At 33.6% G+C, this 19,408-nt stretch overlaps 1 protein-coding gene across 1 annotated transcript; it reads right to left on the bottom strand.

Annotated features, from left to right (window-relative positions):
* Positions 1-6,181: 6,181 nt before the first annotated feature.
* LOC127796451 (cyprosin-like) lies at positions 6,182-7,800 on the bottom strand. Its single transcript, XM_052328604.1, has 4 exons — positions 7,653-7,800; positions 6,714-6,808; positions 6,515-6,627; positions 6,182-6,233 (listed from the first exon to the last, which is right to left on the bottom strand). The coding sequence occupies exons 1-4, from the start codon at positions 7,798-7,800 to the stop codon at positions 6,182-6,184; spliced, it is 408 nt and encodes a 135-aa protein (XP_052184564.1).
* Between the last annotated feature and the right edge of the window lie 11,608 nt (positions 7,801-19,408).

Raw genomic sequence — 19,408 nt, 5'->3', positions numbered from 1 at the left:
TGATTACCAGCAGAGATATATCGAGTGATAAGTTAACCTAGAGCAACTCGTTCTCACACAAACTGATAGTCCAATTCGATGTGCTTACTACGAGCATGAAAAACAGGATTGACAGTCATATGCAAAGCACTGAGATTGTCATAGTATAAAATCGGAGGAGATGACATTGGAATTCAGAGATCTTTCAAAATAAAGGTCAACCACGTCAATTCAGCTACAGTATTTGCCATGGCTGGATACTTAGCTTCGGTACTTGAACGGGATATAGTATGTTGTTTCTTTGCACACTACGATATGAGATTTTGCCTAAGAAAAGTACAGTAGCTTATGGTGGAGTGTCTAGTGGTTGGACAACCTACCCAATCTGCGTCAGAAAAAGCACAAAGATCAAGTGTAGTATTTGAAGTAAAATTTAAGCCCAAATGAATGGTTCCCTTAATGTATCGAAGAATACGTCTAACCATTTTTAAGTAGACTTTAGTAGGAGCATGCATAAATTGAGATATATAATTAACACTAAAGGAGAGGTCTGAACGTGTAAGAGTGAGATATTGTAAAGCTCCAACAATTCCTCTAAAATGACTTGGATTCTCCAAAGGTCTAGCATTAAGATAATATTTTGTTTTTGTTTCTAGAGGTGCACTCATAGGCTTACAATCAACCATGTTTGTATTCTTAAGTATGCTGAGAGCATAATGTGACTGTGAGAGGTGAAGCCTAGCAGGTGTTTGAGAAACTTTGATCCCAAGAAAATGATGAACCAACCCCAAGTCTTTCGTTGCAAATTCACAGCTGAGAAACTGAATGAAAAAGCTAACAAGCTCAATAGTAGACCCTATAAGAAGAATATCATCCACATAGAGAAGTAAAATTAGTGAACCATGATCATAATGAAAAATAAACAAATACGGATTAGCTAAATTGCCAAAAAAAAAAAAAACCATATTTAAGAAAAAAGGCACTAAATCGATCAAACTAAGCACGAGGTGCCTGTTTTAGGCCATAGAGAGCACGTTGAAGTTTACAAACATAAGTTGGATGTTGTGGATCAGACATTCCTAGCAGTTGTTGCACGTATATATCTTCAGAGATTAAACCATGTAGAAAAGTATTTTTTACGTCAAGCTGTTGAATGGGCCATTGTTAAACAAGAGCTATAGTTAGGATCATTCTTATGGTACCCGATTTGATGACTGGAGAAAATGTTTTTGTGTAGTCAACTCCATCAATTTGATGGTTCCCTTGTGCAACTAAACGGGCCTTGAGACGATCTAGTAAGCCATCAGGTTTAAGCTTTATCTTGAACACCCAATAAGAGCCAATGACATGCATAGACTCGGAATGTGGAACCAGTTGTCATGTTTGATTTTGATGTAAAGCTGCAAGTTCCTCTTCCATAGCAACTCTCCAACCTGAATGAGTTAATGTTGACCTAACATTGCTAGGTTCTCGAGGAACAACAAAGGTCATGGTCATAATAGCATATTTTGGATTTGGTTTAACTACACCAAGTTGAGACCGGGTAACCATGGAATGAGAAGGTTGTCCAGTTGCATTATGTTGCATTGACCCTATGACTTGTCAGGAAAAATCATTAGATAAGGGTTGAACTGTAGACTCATTGGTAGAAGGTAGTGATGGGGTGATATCTTCAGGTGGAGTTATTAAAGAAGATTGAATCGAAGATAAGACATTGGGCAAATCAGAACTTTCACAATGTTATATATCTAGAGGGAAAAATATAGTTGAAGGTAAAGGACTCAAGCATGGTGGCGTACTTGAAGTAGTCCCTGTAGAAGAATCAAAGTTAGTTTGTTCAAGCCAAGTATAAAAAATACTAATAACATGGGTTGAATCATGAGGAATTGTTTTGGAATGAGATTCCTTGTATGGAAAAATCAATTCATCAAAAATCACATGTCGAGAAACAATTTTTTTTTTGCTTGAAGGATAAAAACACTTATAACCTTTATATTTGTCACTGTAGCCTACAAAAACACATGAGACAGTTTTAGGATCAAATTTATGACGGCGTGTGTCCCATGTGTAAGGAAAACATTTAGAACCAAAGACTCTAAGTGAAGAATACATAGGATGACTTCCATGTAACAAAAAATATGGAGTTTCAAAATTAACTGCTGAAGATGGAAAATGATTGATAAGATGCACTGCTATAGTGAAGGCTTCTACCCATAGAAACAAGGGAGCACCATAATAAAAAAGTATGGTCATTCCTAGTTCTCTAATAATTCTATGACGTCGTTCAACCATACCTGTCTGCTTGGGAGTATGTGGATATGATATTTGATGAACTATGCCATTTTTAAAAAAGTGAGATGTTAATCTAGAGTTAAGAAACTCACCTCCACCATCTGAATGAAAAATTTTGATTTGCTTGTTGAACTACCTTGCCACGTATTTTTCAAAAATCAAATATGCATCAACAAAGTCAAATTTATGTTGTAGAGGAATAATCCAAGTATATTTAGAAAAATCATCTACTAAACAAGCATAATATCTAGATTTTCCAATAGATAAAACTGGAGCAGGATCCCACAAATCACAATGAATTCTGTCAAAAATAGCAGTACTTGAACGTTCAAAACAAGAGAAAGGTAATCTACTGAGCTTTTCTAACTGAAAACTATCACAAATATGCTCAAGTTTAGTAGCTCCTACAACTTCAATTAATCCCTTATTTTTTAATAATTATAAAGTCGAAAACTATGGATGTCCTAAACATTGATGCCAAACTTCTACTGAACTAGATTTGAAGCGATATATCATCATTTCTCAAAATGTTCAAAATTCAAAGTAGCAGAACTTAAACTCATGGGCTACATAACACACATTCAACTCATCATACAATTCATCATGCACTTTGTTAAGTGTCATTTCATGCCTCATTCATCATCGTTTCTGCTACAATCTCCATCTGAAACGTTTGAATATTTCAGGGCAAAACCCAAGTTAGATGATGAATCATCTAAGTAAGGGAACAATAAACATATTTCGTGCATAAATGTAAAATGCAAAATGTCTTTTTGCATTTCCTTTTGATTTGAGTCGATCGTACCTTATTGCTACTCCCCATTTTCACAGCCTTCTTACTAACCCGAGGTGTGTGGGTGCACCCTTGGTGGAGCAGCGATCCCGGCCCGTACTCTCAAACCCTTATGCGATGCATGATCAATAATATCATTGTGTTCATATGCATAATATCTCATCATCAATACATGCAAATGCAATCTATATGAACATATTCACATCAAGACATGTCAACATGATAAAACCATTTACATAAAATTGGGTTCTGGGAAAATCACTTACAAACCAATCCTTTTCATAAAACTAAATATAGTTGGGAAGTACTACCTACCTTGCAAAAAGATAATTTTGCCCCTAGAGTAATTTCACCTCAAAATTCGCATCGAACTTCCAATCGTACTCACTTATGAACCTTGACGTACCCTGGGTATCATAATTACTTAAAAAAAATCAGATTTCTAATTTTCTCTAATTTTCCTAATTTCTCCTATTTTCTTCCTATTATTTCTTCTAGATTATGAAATAAATACTTTCTTATAAAATTTTCTCAATTTCTCTTCACAATAATTCCTAAACCTTAGAAATTTCCTCATAATTTTCAGAATCCATGTTCTATTTATTTCTCATTTTCTTTTTGATTTTCAAGCATCTATTGTCTCAAAAAAATTCATAATAACCAATCATGCATTTCTCTTCCAATTTCGTCATCAAAAATTCTAAAATATCATTCTTATATTTTTGAAATTTTTCAAGAAATTTTTGAAGATAACTCATATTCCCGCAGAGCGATTTGATATTCTTCTATATTACGATGATGCCTTGGTTTGCGCATCCAACAACGCTTTCTGCCACAAATTTTCACACAAACTATTAAACCCAACCTATAGGATTTTTCTAAGAATTTTTTTGGTATTTTTCTCTCTCTCTCTCTCTCTCTCTATATATATATATATATTTTTTTTTTCTCTTTTTCAAATCTTTCTCTCACTCTCAAATCTTTCTTTCAACCTTTCTCCTTTTAATTTAAGTTCTCAAAGCTTTCAAGTTTCCTCTACTTATGGGAGATTGAATTAAGTTTAGCATAATTATAGTGACCCACTATCTTTAATTATTTTGTCACATTTCTTAATTATTTTTCACTAAATCTCACACATAATCTTTAATTATTTGTCCACACTTTACTTTGTCTCCCACATTTCTTAATTATTTCACCCATTAGCTTTGATTATTTGTCCACACCATACTTTGTCTCCCACATTTTTTAATTATTTCACCCATTATCTTTAATTATTTTATCACATTTCCTAATTATTTTTCACTAAATCTCACTCATAATCTTTAATTATTTGTCCACACCCTACTTTGTCTCCCACATTTCTTAATTATTTCACCCATTATCTTTGATTATTTGTCCACACCATACTTTGTCTCTCACATTTCTCAATTATTTCACCCATTATCTTTAATTATTTTGTCATCTTTCTTAATTATTTTTCACTAAATCTCACCCATAATCTTTAATTATTTCTCTACACCCTACTTTGTATCCCACATTTCTCAATTATTTCATTCAGTATCTTTAATTATTTTTCACTAATTTTTTTTTAAATAGATTATTCTTTCATTTAATTCATTAATGTTAAGCCCACTTTCTTAGCCTACTAACTTTAAGCCCATTTACTTAGCCTAATCCATTAACTTTAAGCCCATTTACTTAACATTTTCTCTTTCAACTTAGCCCACTAACTCTAAACCCATTACTTTTTTTTTTTAATTATAATCTCTAATTGATGTTAAAAATAAAATAAAAAATTAATTATTATTATTCTCAAAATACTAGGATATTACATATCCCGTCGCTAAAAACATAATTTTCATGATTATAGCGAGGGATTATTTATACTCTCGTTAAATGTGATGTAAAATTAGTTTTTTAACTACAGATATTTAAATTTCTCGCTATTAATTAAAAGTTCCGTCGTTATTGAGTCTAAAAATTTAACTTGAATATTTCCCGCTAAATATATACTCATGATCTTAATTAGGAATTTTTTTTTTATTAATTTCTCTTTTAACACTTCATCTTTAATTTTTTGAAATCTTATTTTATTAATTTTTGTTCTAAATTTCCCAAACTCTTCTTCTAATTAATAAATACAGCACTTCCATCATTCCTTATCTTTCCTGCGTGTCCAACTCCGCCTCTTCCTGTCGAATCCAAATCCCTGCCAAATCCAAATCGTACTACCCTTTACCAAATTTGCCTTCTTCCCGTTAATCCATATCTGTCAATCGACGATCAAAGCTCCCGCATATCGCTGTTGCCAGTGTCATCATTGATCTTGGTTTCGTGTAAGTTTCTCTATCGCTCTTCCAAGTTTTCTTTTGGTTCATTGTTTGGATCTCAATCAATTCGGATCTCAATCAATTCAGATATGGGTTTCCTTCATTTTGTTCAGTTTCAATATTCAAGTACTCAGTTATTAGAATCGTTCATCCCTTTGTATGTGTAGCGAAACCCTAGCTAACTATTACTTTGTGGTTTATTCAATTGTGGTTGATTTTAAGGGTTTATGTTTTAATTTATGCTACATGTTAGGATTGTCTCCGTGAATTTTCTTATTTTTGCTTCCTGATTGAGATCTTATTTTGTCTTTCTTTTTTTGTATCCTTAATCTTATATATATATAGACAAACTGTGTGTAAAGATAAGTCTTAAGTTACAGGCTTGGATTGTGTTAAAAAAAGCATGATTATATCAAACGTAAAATAAAGAAATCATAAATAATAATAAAAGGAAATTTAAAATGACTAAAACACAATAACAATAGCTGTAAAGCTTCTAATTCAATCCGGCTTGTCGAGCTACCCCAAAAGCATATATTATGGGCTGAAAATGGACACCGTATGTTAACTCTACGCCCATAAGACCAAATACCGATCACTATGACCATATCTTCGAATTCTTTCCATCGTGCTTGTCCAGATACTCTAATACAACACAATCCACGTCACCGTATCTCCACTCCTATTTTTCTATTGAGAATGTGATGTGCTTGTAGGTGGGCAGAGCAAGGGTGGACTTTTATTGAAACCTGGATGATTTGAGACTTTGGCATGGTTTTTGAAAGGTTTATATAAGGTAAAGGCAGTGCTTGACAAGACCTTGATTAACCATGTTGTACCTATACAAGTTACAGACACCTTAATCATATAATGCCCATGAAAAGTAAAATTAACTAGATGAAGGGAAAGGTCTGCTGAAAAGAGGAATGTTAAATGCACAATAATCAAGCATGTTCCTAAGATTTCAAATATTACTTTGATGTCTTCCTTGGATAATTAAAAAAAATTAAAACACAAAGCTATTGTCGGGATCCCCACTGATATGGAAGCACCTCTTTCTAATATTAAGTTGAGTAATAATCAATTAATAATATTGATAAGAAAGACAAAATAGACTTACCAGAGAGGCACGACTTTACCAACTGAAATTTCTTGAAAACCAAGTCCGAGTATGCCATCAAACTTAGCAACCAAGAATGTGATACTAGGCTCTTTAGTTGCTTCAATAAAATCCTAATGACCATAAAGAATTGAGGGAGAAAAAACTATATAAATGATGAAATGAAGATAAAAAAAGTGCACTCTGCCTTTGAATATACCTGGTTCTTTACAACAAGATCACGAATTTTGACATGGTACTGGCTAAAGAAACCTAAAATAGATCTGGTTCCATAATGAATTTCAGCAGATTTCCCTACATCAAGAATGCAGTTAGAACAAAGTCAAAATATTCCCAGACACAGAAAATTTCATGAATTGGCCAATCAAAGTTCCCTAAGTTTGGTGAAATCCTATGCGTTTGTTTTATGGAAAGAAGTAATCATGACTCACTCCACTAACCTAGCTAACTCTTTCACCCAAGAACTTGGGGTAACTACATGGATTATTTTCTCCATTTTGCTCTATCAATAGTCATAGTTTCAGTCAAACTAAGTATGTCCTATCTGGTTTTATTATCTGAATTTAACTTAGTCTTTGGCCTTCCATCTCCCCTTGCATTACCCTCAACATAAATATTATTTCTTCTCCTAAGGGCAAAATCTAGCAACTAATGTCATGAAAGCTATAAATGATATATATATATATATATAATATGGATGCAAAAAATTTTAACCTAGGTTGAGCAAATAATGTGTTTGATCTGGTTCATTCTAATTCCAGGATTGCTCTTTCGGCATGCATGGTTTGGGCTTCAATGTAGTGATCTACATCAATATAATTGAGAATTACATATTTTATCCATTTTATAATTTGGAACCACCATGAGTCATTAATGTTAACCTTGACTTATAAGAACCCAGATTCCTACGAATATTGGATTCTAACATGAAAAAAAGAGAAGGCAGTCGTGCAACTAAGGAGTTAAGTGACCACATCATTCTTCTTATAGGTGCTTGAGTAGCTTGACTTATACTTGGAATGGAAATAGCAAGCAACCCGCATTCATATACAACACTAAGAGTAACCAAACTTTGGAGGAAAGAAACACGATTAAAGAATTGAAAGAACTAGTAGAACAAAATTGACAGAGAAATAACACTTAGCAGAGGGCACCCAAAGATCAGAACTTCCAGTATCAAATATGACACTGAATTTTTGTGATGGAGTGCCAATGCCAATTTCTCGAAAGTACTGGGCATTCATATAGTTCTTTAGTGCAATAATATTAGCTTCAGAGTCCCCCATGTTACTGCAATGACGAGACTTTCTTGAAGCACCAAATCAAATTCCTTCCCTTGTGTCAATTTGCCTACCAACCCTGATTATTTGGTCAAGCTTCCTCTTCTTCAGTCCAACTTTAATCACTCTGTCACTCAACGCATAAAAGCTTGTATGGAACGAAAGAAAAGTTGCCAGAAGTACAATAAAAATGGCTCCAAATTTGTTTCCCATGTTGACAACTATATATAAAATCCATTATGAAGAAATAGGGGAAAATGAAAAAAAATCACACGTGGGAAGCGGTTAAGGTAAATTATCCTTTTTACTCTATCTTTTAGTGAAATTTATTTTTATGGGAGTAATTTTCAAAAGTAGTTGGTATTTTGACCAAAGGTGATATTGGTAATTATAGTTTCATTTGTAATAATATTTGTGTTTGATGGAGCTTTCATTTAACAGGGAGAGTTTCATTTTGGGAAAAAAATTAGTTGGGTTTTAGTTTGCAATTTTTCTTTAAAATAGGCTTAAAATTTTAAAAATGGGCTTAAATTTAAGAAGTTTGATGGCAATTATGTATCTTTTCTATTTCCTGCTTCATTCATACCAGATGTGATTTTCCTAAGATAGTTTTGAGATCTTACATGCTAGATTAAATGAATGAAAAAGGTAGGTCAATTAGAGTTTCAAGATTTGAAATAATAAATTCTCACTCAATATTTTGCCAGCTTTAATATTCATGTACACAAATTTGAAGTATGTTTGATGCAAATTAACTTGTAGAGTGAGATTACATAAATCAATTGAAATATTTCCCACCTCATTTACATATTTCATTATTAAGACTATACTCATACTAGAAGCTCAAACTGTAGCTTATTTTGAGTTCTTAAACTTGATAATATTGTGGATGAAACCAATTAGAAACACATGGAATCAATTTCCACCTTGTTGGTTCTCTTATATGTTAAGTACTCCAGTGAAAGTTTCATGCTGCTCCTTTTTGTTTCTCTGCTAGTACAAGGTTCCCTTTTGAACTGCTACCCCATCACCTTCTTAATTGGAAGACATGGCACACCATCTTTTTAATTGGTTTGAGTATACCAGGGATAATGAATTGTCTGAACTATTTTCTTTGTTGCCCTTGCTTGTAGTAATTTGGCACCTTTGTGACTTAATTCTTGTTAATCAATATGGGGTCACTAATAGTAATGTTCAAGGAATAGGGAAAAACAAGAAAAAGAGAAAACTTTCAAGACTGATACAATAACCAACCCAAATACTTCAGAGTTTAGAAGGATTTGTTGACCTAAAATGAAATCTTAGAAGAATTGAAGCGAAAATCAGCAAACCAAACAAGACCTTGACAAAGAAAGCAATATCTATGGTGGTGTTTGTTTTTTTTGTTTTTTTTTTTATTTTCCTTATATGTATTTTTTCCCCTAGTTTTGGGGTATTCTAGGAATTTTATTTTGATGTTCTCGACAAAATTGATTCTTGATTCTACTTGGTAATTGTTGTTTTTTGTTTCCCAAAGAGGCCCAAGGCTATGACGAAATATTCAGGTTTATCTTCATAGGCTTCGGCCCGGGATTGAAGTACCTTCTAAATTACCACCCATTAGCAGCCCATTAAAAGTCGGGCCATAAGCCCTTAATTAGGCCTTTGGAGGAGAAATGGGTTGAACCCATTTGCTCAAGGCTTAAGGAAGCCCAAGCCTAAGCCAAATGGCCCTTTGCAACCGTGCCCTAGCACCACCATATAAAAGGCATCTTTTCTGCCTTCTTTGCCCTCATTTGACGGCCTCTCTCTCTCTTCCTCTCTTTGCTCTCCCGATCCTTTCCTTCGATGGCTTAGATCCGTAAGCTGGTTCTTTCCTTCTTCAGTCAGATCTCATCCTCTTAGAGTGATCTTCCTTTCCTTTGGGAAGCCCATGGTCGGTCGGTGAGTAGCCTCTATTTACTTGGCGCGACAGATCCACTTGAGGTAAGTTCTCGGGTACTGTTCTTCGTCTCATATCTCTGTGATCGTTCTTGTTCCTTGGTGGATCTTGTGGTGAACTTTACCTGTGTGGTTTTGGGAGAAGATTGGTGTTTTGGCCGAGAGGGTTTAGGGCTCCGATTTGGGGGTCTTGTGTGGCTTGTCCTTTGTGAGCTTCCGTGAGGCTTGGTGTCCCTATTTTGGTGTTACCTGGGTGGTATAATCTGGATTGACCCAGATCTGAGCCTTGACAAGTTATTTACAGGGAGTTTCTCTTGCTCTATCGTGGTCTTGGCTGGTTTGTTCGATATCTATTTGTTTTGATTATATATTACTCTAACCTCTTTTCTGTTTTGGACTAGTTGTCTTCCGCAACAAATGGTATCAGAGCCTTGTGTGGCTCCTGGGTTGTGCAAAATCAAACCCTAATCGAAAAAGCCCTCTGGTTTCTTCGATCGATTTTTTCACGGTAAGCGGTTCTAGGGTTTACTTGAAACCCGAATCGGTTAACTCCTATTGCTTTGTGCAGTGAATGATTCGGGGTAAACCAACCCCAGATCCGTGATCATCAGTCCGAGTAGCTTCGCCCTGACCGACGCGTGCCAGTCTACACTCCGGCTGGTAACTGCGCGTGTAGTGACAGACTTTGGCGCGTGAAGGTTGGCAGGCTCGAGAGATCCGACCCGATTCCATTCTAGATCTCTCTCTTGAAATCTAGCTCGGTAAATTTTGTATCAGCTTTAGTTATTTGTTCTGCTGTTACTGTTCTCAAATTTTTTTTTTTTTTTGCCGATACATTCCTAGTGCATTCTGATAATTTACTGTGTGTGATATCAGTTATTCTTGGCTGTGTGCAAATCTATAATACTGATTACTTTGTAAATCAGTCTTCATTACTCTGTTTAGTCCTGATCAGTTCTGTTTTATTAACCTCTTGAGAATTTGTTGCCTGAATTAATTTAAAACTGTGTGTTTGTATTAAATTTAATTAGGCTGCATATTCTGTGTGAAACTCATATACTTAGTGAGTATAGGTGCTATATTGGATTTGAATCAGATTTCAGATCAATCTATATTGATTGACTGCCTCCATTATGTTGTTGCTAGCAAATACCACTATCTTTGGATTTGGATCTTCCAAATCATTCCCGCAGGAGATCCGGACCCATTTTTTTTTTATCCTTCGATAAAAAGATTCATTCTCTTCATAAAAAATAGGAGGTAGAGCCAATAAAGATTTCTTTTTCGATTCATCCCTGGAGTTGAATACCTCATTCAAGAATTGTTTTTGATCCAATCCGTAGGAATCAATAGAAAAGGCAAATCCCTTATGACTACACACTTTGAACTAGGGGTTTTCAATGGGAAGGGGGACTTTTCTATTTGGCAACAAAAAATGAAGGGAATTTTAGTACAACAAAAGGTATCTAAGGCCATAGATGGTAAATACCCTGAAGGTACTAAAGAAGAACAAAAACTAGAAGCTGATGAATTGGCATACACTTCAATAATCTTACACCTCTCTGATTCAGTGTTAAGAAAGGTAGGAAAACTTAACACAACTAAAGAGCTATGGGAAAAACTGAAAAAATTATATGTAAAGAAGTCTACACCAAATAAACTCTATTTGTTAGAAAAATTTTTCAGTTTTAAGATTGACCCCTCTAAGGATCTAGATGACAATTTAGATGTCTTCAACAAATTAGTTCAAGATATCACTAATTGTGGTGAAACAGTATCTGAAGAATATAAGGCTGTGATCTTATTAAATGCAATTCCAGATATCTATAAAGAGGTAAAAAATGCCATTAAGTATGGTAGGGATACCTTAACACCTGAAATTGTTATAGATTCTTTAAGAAGTAAAGAAATGGAATTTAAACATGAGAAAAGGCATGGTGAGGTCCATATGATGAGAGGTAGGTCCCAATTTAAAAATCAAGAGGGAGGTAGTAAGAAAAAAGGGTAGAAGTAGGTCCAAATCCAAAAACCGAGGTAAGGGGAAAAAGTGCTATGGGTGTGGTAAGATTGGGCACTTTATTAAAGATTGCTATGCAGAGAAAAATAAAAATAAAGAAAAGGGTAAAGATCAAGAAGAAGCTAATGTAGTAACCTCATATGATCTTAGTGAAGTCTACATGCTCTTAGATTCTGATTCCACTGAAATTAATGTTGCTGCAAAATCATACATGCATGAATGGATCTTAGATTCAGGAGCATCATTTCATGTTACATCACAAAAACATTGGTTTGAAAACTTGCATGAATCTGAAGGTGGGCATACCATAGTATGCAGTAACTTAGCATATAAAATCATTAGGGTAGGAAACATCTCTGTTAAGTTAGACAATGGCTATGTCTTAAATTTAAAAGATGTTAGATATATACCTGAAATGGTTAGAAATTTAATTTCAGTTGGAGAATTAGAAAAGAGTGGTCTTACTGGAAAAATTGAAAATGGCGTGTTAAAAATGTTTAAAGGATCAATGGTAGTATGTAAAGGGGTAAGGAGAAATGGGATCTATGTATTAAATGCTGAGATAATTAATAATCTAGGATCCCATATAGCATCAATCAATCCTGATGTCACTATCAAGTGGCACAACAGGTTAGCACATGTGAGTGTTAAAGGGCTTAAGTTGCTAAGTGATAAAGGTGTTTTTGGTAAGGACTTTGTGTCTGATATCCCTTTCTGTGATCATTGTGTCCTAGGAAAACATCATAGGCTATCTTTCTCCTCTAATGTTCATAGAGCCTCTAGAGCCTTAGAATACATTCATTCAGATCTTTGGGGGCCAGCATCAAAACCCACATCAGGTGGCAATAGGTATTTTTTGTCTATGATTGATGATTACTCTAGGCGAGTTTGGGTTGTTCTCTTAAAAGATAAATCAGAAACTTTTAAAAGTTTTAAAAACTGGAAAACTCAAATAGAAAATCAAACTGACAAGAAAATAAAATACCTTAGGACTGATAATGGCTTAGAATTTTGCAATTCTGATTTTGATAACCTATGCAAGGAGTATGGAATTACTAGGCATAGAACAGTCCCCTACACTCCTCAACAGAATGGAGTAGCTGAGAGGATGAATAGGACCCTCTTAGATAAGGTTAGGTGTATGATGATTAGTTCTAATATACCTAAGTCATTATGGGGAGAAGCAGTTATGACTGCATGTTACCTAGTTAATCTTACTCCTTCAGCTGCATTAAATGGTGATACTCCTTATGAAAAATGGCATGGAAAATGTGCCAACTACTCAATTCTTAGAACCTTTGGTTGTGCAGCTTTCACTCATCAAAATGAGGGAAAATTAGAGCCGAGAGCTAAGAAATGCGTTTTCTTAGGATATCCTGAGGGAGTCAAAGGGTATAGGCTATGGGATAGAAACCAAAAGGGAATAAGAATCATTATAAGTAAAGATGTCACATTTAATGAATCAGAAATGCCTTGTACAAAGCCTTGTGGTGACAAAATTAATGAGGACAAAAGTCCTCAAGAAGAGTTGAAAGACTCAAGCACCCAAGCCCCTACGAATCCAGATCAGGTGGAGAACACTTCTTCAACCTCTAGTGAAGTAGAAAGTCAAAATCAGCCTGAAGTAAATGAGGAGAGAGAAACAGTAGAAGATTTTCAAAATGATCAGCCATCAGTTTCTGATTACCAACTAGCTAGGGATAGGGAAAGAAGGTCTCATAGGTTACCTCAAAGATTAGCCTCAGATTTTGAATTAGCCTATGCAAGCTATCAAGACCTAGCTGAAAATGAGCCTAACACATATGAGGAAGCCATAAGAAGTAAATACTCAAAAGAATGGATAGAAGCAATGAAAGAGGAGATGAGTTCCCTCAACAAGAACCAAACTTGGGAATTAGTCCCTAGACCTAAGGATAAGTCCATTGTAGGTTGCAAGTGGATTTATAGGGTTAAGGAGGGTACAACTGATAGAGAACCAATAAGGTTTAAGGCTAGGTTAGTAGCCAAGGGATTTACACAAAAGGAAGGGGTAGATTATAATGAGATTTTTTCACCAGTTGTTAAGTACACTACCATTCGTGTCATGCTTGCATTAGTTGCATATTTTGACTGGGAACTTGAACAACTAGATGTAAAGACTGCTTTCTTGCATGGTGATTTAGAAGAAAAAATCTTTATGTATCAACCCAAAGGTTTTGAAGACAAAAGAAAGCCTGATTTTGTGTGTTTCTTAAAAAAAATCCTTATATGGTTTATAATAGTCCCCAAGACAGTGGTATAAACGTTTTGACTCCTTTGTTAAAACAATTGGTTTTAAAAGAAGTGAGTTTGATCATTGCTTGTATTTTCAGCACAAAAATAATGATGACTGTGTGTTTCTTTTACTTTATGTTGATGATATGCTTCTTATTGGTCCTGATGTCAAAAAGATAAATAGCATAAAATCTGCATTAGGTGGAGAATTTGACATGAAAGACCTAGGAATGGCTAAGAGAATCCTAGGTATGGAAATTGAAAGAGATAGGTCAAATTCTATGTTATTTTTGCATCAAACAGCATATGTGTTAAAAATTTTAAAAAGATTTGGTATGCATGATAGTAAATCAATATCTTTGCCTTTAGGAAACCATTTCATATTATCTAAAGATAAATCTCCTGATAATGAGAAAGAAAAAGAATATATGAATAGAATCCCTTACTCAAATGCTATAGGTTCTGTCATGTATCTCATGGTATGTACTAGGCCAGACCTAGCCTATGCAGTTAGTACTCTCAGCAGATTTATGACAAACCCAGGTCCCTATCATTGGGAAGCAGTGAAATGGTTATTAAAGTATTTAAGAGGCACTTATAATGTAGGATTAATATATAAGCATAAGTCTAATAATGTGATATTAAAAGGGTTTACTGATTCAGACTATGCTGGTGATAGAGATAATAAAAAGTCCACATCATCCTATGTATTTACTTTGTGTGAATCATGCATTAGTTGGAAGTCTCAGCTTCAACATATTGTTGCCCTCTCCACCACCGAGTCTGAATACATTGCTGCTACAGAGGCTATTAAGGAAGCTCTGTGGTTTAAGGGATTGCTAAATGAACTATGTGTTCTTAATGAAAATGTGACTGTTTTCTCTGATAGTCAATCTGCAATTCATTTATGTAAAAATCCTGTTTTTCACGAACGCACCAAACATATAGATGTGAGACTGCATTTTATTCGTGATATCGTATTTCAAAACATTATTAGATTGGAAAAAGTGCTTTCTGAATATAATCCTGCTGATATGGGAACTAAAATTTTGCCTGTGGCTAAATTTAAAAGCTGTCTAGATTTACTTAACATTGGCAAAATTACTTGATAGTTGCTTATGCATCGTCGCACGGGTAGTAAGCCTCATAGAGAGATTATTTATGAAATGATAATAAATACCAATTTATTTATTTATGACGTTTATTGTTCAATATAATTTTCTTGATGATTTAGTACTACTATTCTGAAAAATAATGAGTAATATGATTTTCTCTTCACAATTTGTAAGTACTTGAAGATACAAGTCCACCGGGGAACACTTGGTATTGTTTGTGACTATAATGCATGGATTATAATGGCACTTGTAACTATTTTTTGATTTTGATTATAGGGAGAGATTAGAATAATATGAAACCCATAGTTTTTTTTTCTTTCTCATTTCTATGATTGTGGATGTATGGAAGTTCTTAAAATGATTGTAATGTAATTGGTACATAATCAATGTCGATGATAATATTTTGCATATATCTTGTTTTTATTAAATTAATTGAGAACCACTTTTTTATTATTAGTATCTCTCTTACCAAAATTAATAGGTACAAAATAAATTTTTATATAATAGTAAAAATAGTCATTAGAATTGTAATAATAGTAATAATGACAAATAAATATAGATATAACTATAGAAATATTTATCGTTGATATTATGTTTAGTGACCAGTAAAGATATATATATATATATAGTTATAATAATGAGATTATTTATCGTTTAGATTATGTTTAGTAATCGGTAAATATTACAATAATGACGGGAATATCCATCATTGATATTATGTTTAATTATCGATAAATATTGCAATAATAATAAAAATATCCATCGTTAATAATATTTTCAACAACCATACACATTATTATAGCGAAGAAAATATTCGTCGTTGTTATTATTTTTAATGACGGGACTTTTGCCCCTCACTACTTATATTAATTACAGTACTTTTCTTTCGTCGTTAAAACTATTAACGACGGGCAATGACAGAATTTTTTTCGTCGTCAAAACTCTTTAACGACGAGAAACCGACTTTTAACAACTAGCTTTCCCCTTGTTAAAAACCTTTTTTTTTTTTTTTTTTGTAATGCGATACCACAAAGGGTTTCAGTGTTATCTAAATACTAGCGGGTAGTGAACCAAGAAAGTCACACACCATATAATATTGCGTTTGGTATTGATATCGTGTGCCCGAAATATTTTTGAAAATGGTTGGTCAAAAGTTGATCTTTGGCCCCTATCAATAGTACATAGTGTATAGTGTATAATAATAATGCATAATGTATAGTTAAAATGAATAATGCATAGTATATAATGCATAATAAAATTGTATAGTAATTTCTTGAATTATTGAGAAGATTATTGGGATGGTGGGGTGGCGGATTTGAGAAGAGGTATCAAATGAATTTGGGAGAAGGAAGAAAAGAAAAAGGGATTGGGGGTTTGAAAAAAGAGGCAAAGCCTTCTGCCTTTTTTTTCCCTGGCTCTCCTACGTTGCTTTCTTTTCTTTTATTCTTTTTTTTTTTTTGATTCCTTTGAAAAATATTTTGTTGTTATAGAAATTATACGTGTAATTATTACACGTATAATTTTGAGATGCGAGCACTAGTGATATGCGAAATTTCTGTGTCTAGCATGAGAAAAAGTGATCAGAACAGTACAATTCGACATACTAGGTGTGAACTGACTAAAACCACCACATCTTGAGATGGATTTAGTCTCAGTACAGAAATCGTTTATGTACTTCATCCTTACATCAGACAATAACTATGCATTTATTTATATTCAATTATTGAATATGCGTGTTGTTTAAATACCCAAACTATGTATAGCGTACATATTATGTTTTACTACGTGTATCTAATACACGATAAAGAATTTATTTTTACTCATATCATCGTATTAGTGATTCCCATCTATATTATGGTACCTTCTATCATTAATGCATTCTATTACATTCCTATAAAATAATCTAGAACATAGAAGACAAAGAATACCTAGAATATAAGTGAACCACCTAGCATGGCTTGGACAATTCTAAAAAGTTTTGAAACGTTCTGGACTTGTCTTGCCATATAGACACCACATCATCGCCCAGTCACTAGTCTAAAGTCTTTTCGGACGCCCTAGAATCCTCTGGAACCTTTTAAACTCTTTTTGATAACCCACAGGGTCCCACTTTAAGCTTTGTTCCCGTCATCTAGCCTTTCCGCCCAACTAATTAAGTCGTGCATCCTACTGTTGTGGCCTTGGCGTGGCTCAATTGGTTGCCATTCGCCCCAGCTACGTGCTCTTCTGCACCATTATTATGCCATTTGGATGACTGGGCAAGCATCACCCCCCTCGCCTTTATCCTTGGGCATCCCTCTTTATGGCTTGCCCATGATTTCAACAACAGTCTCTCGTCCTCCATCCCCGCCATCCCTTGTGCGTGATTTGCAAGGACATCACCCATCCAAAACTTGGCGAGGGTGATAGGCAACTCATGTTTTCTACCGGCACACAAACAAAAAGCAATCAAAAAGAAGACAAATGAAAACCAAAATAAGTTGTGATATTATGAACAAATGTTTTTTATATACGTATATATAAAAAAGTAGGCGAGAACTATTTCAATTTGTGCTGAATGTGAGAGTCTTAGTAAAACCTGGGGTAAAATTAATAAACACTTATTGAATTTAAAAGTTGTAATTATTTACTCACTAAATTTTAAATTGTAATCAATTACACTGAACTTTACTCAATGTCAACCATCTATCACTCATTATAACTCTATCAACTATTACAAACGAAAAATATTATGGAATCTGACGTAGCAAAAATTAATTTAACACACGCTCACTAAACTTTAAAAATGTAACTAATTACTCACTGAATTTTATTCAACGTCAATCGTCCATCACCTCGTTGCATCACCGTCTGATCTTGAAACATATTAAAAGATTTTTGTATGCATTTGATACCACTTATTTCTCAAACCAAAAGCCAAAAACTAAATTAATGATTGAAATTAAAAAAGCTATTGATGCAAACCAAAAGTAAAAAAATATGTTTACCTAATAATGAGCCTAAGAGCCAAAAACTAATTACAAAAATCTTATTTATTGTATGCCAAAAACTAGCAATCTTTAAACTTATAAGGTAAATGTACATTTATTGTATCTTATTTTGAATTCGAAAACATTATTATTAGTCAATAAAAAATGTATAGTGTTTTATTAACTAATAAAATTATTTTGAGACTAAAAATATGATAGAATAAATATGTATTGTCTAAAACGATTTTTGTAATCAGTTTTTGTCTCTTGGTCTTATTATTTAATACATTTTTTTGTGAATTTCGTTGTTCGTAATGGAGGTAAAAAAATTAAGAAAATATTTTTTTTACTTTTAGTTTGCATCAGTAGCTTTTTTAATTTGAATCATTAGGTTAGTTTTCGAATTTTGGTTTGAGAAGTAAGTGAATGCATACAAATTTTTTTTAATATATTTCAAGATCAGAAGGTGATGTAACGAGTGTTTTAAGATCAGATGGTGATATAACTGGGTGATGGATAATTGACGTTGAGTAAAATTCAGTTAGTAAATAGTTATATTTTTAAAGTTCAGTGAGCGTATGTTAAATTAATTTTTGCTACGTCAGATTCCGTTAGTATTTTTCGTTTGTAATAGTTAACGGAGTTATAACGAGTGATGGATGGTTGACGTTGAGTAAAGTTTAGTGAGTAACTGGTTACAATTTAAAGTTCAATGAATAAATAATCACAGCTTTAAAGTTTAGTGAGTATTTATTAATTTTACCCGTAAAACCTGTATCTCCAACGATTAACCAATAAGGCTTTCTTAGCTTTTCATATATATATATATATATATATCCATGTGAACTGAACAGAAAGATGCCAACACATACCAACCCTATTGTATCAGAATTTCAGAAAACCTGCAAAAGTAAAAACACCTAATCACCTAAAATGAGAAATTAAAAAGTAAAAACAAAATCCTTTCTTATCTCTTGAAATCTAACCTTGTTTTTGTTTTCTCACTTGTTTCTGCTACTACCATGGATCCAAAAACAAATTCACTCATATTTTGAGTGACGAACAAGCTCATATAATCAGCCTTCTTCATTTCAAGCTCCATGTTCGACTCCTACATTAATTAGGATCATATCAATTAATACGTTTCCACTTCAAACACCCAACATGAATTACTCTAATCTACTTGGAAATTGGAGGATTATTACTCTTACGTTGAAATCCAAGGCTTCAGGGAGAACTATTTCTGAGAAAGAAAAAAAAAAGATCTTATAAAATTTTTATTATTTCGATTCTTCTTACGTTAAACTTACTTTTATTGTTTCGATTCTTCTTCTTGTTTA

The sequence above is a fragment of the Diospyros lotus genome, chromosome 3 (assembly GCF_014633365.1).
Source record: "Diospyros lotus cultivar Yz01 chromosome 3, ASM1463336v1, whole genome shotgun sequence".
Classification (NCBI taxonomy): Eukaryota; Viridiplantae; Streptophyta; class Magnoliopsida; order Ericales; family Ebenaceae; genus Diospyros; species Diospyros lotus.
This window is presented reverse-complemented; position numbering and strand designations above follow the sequence as displayed.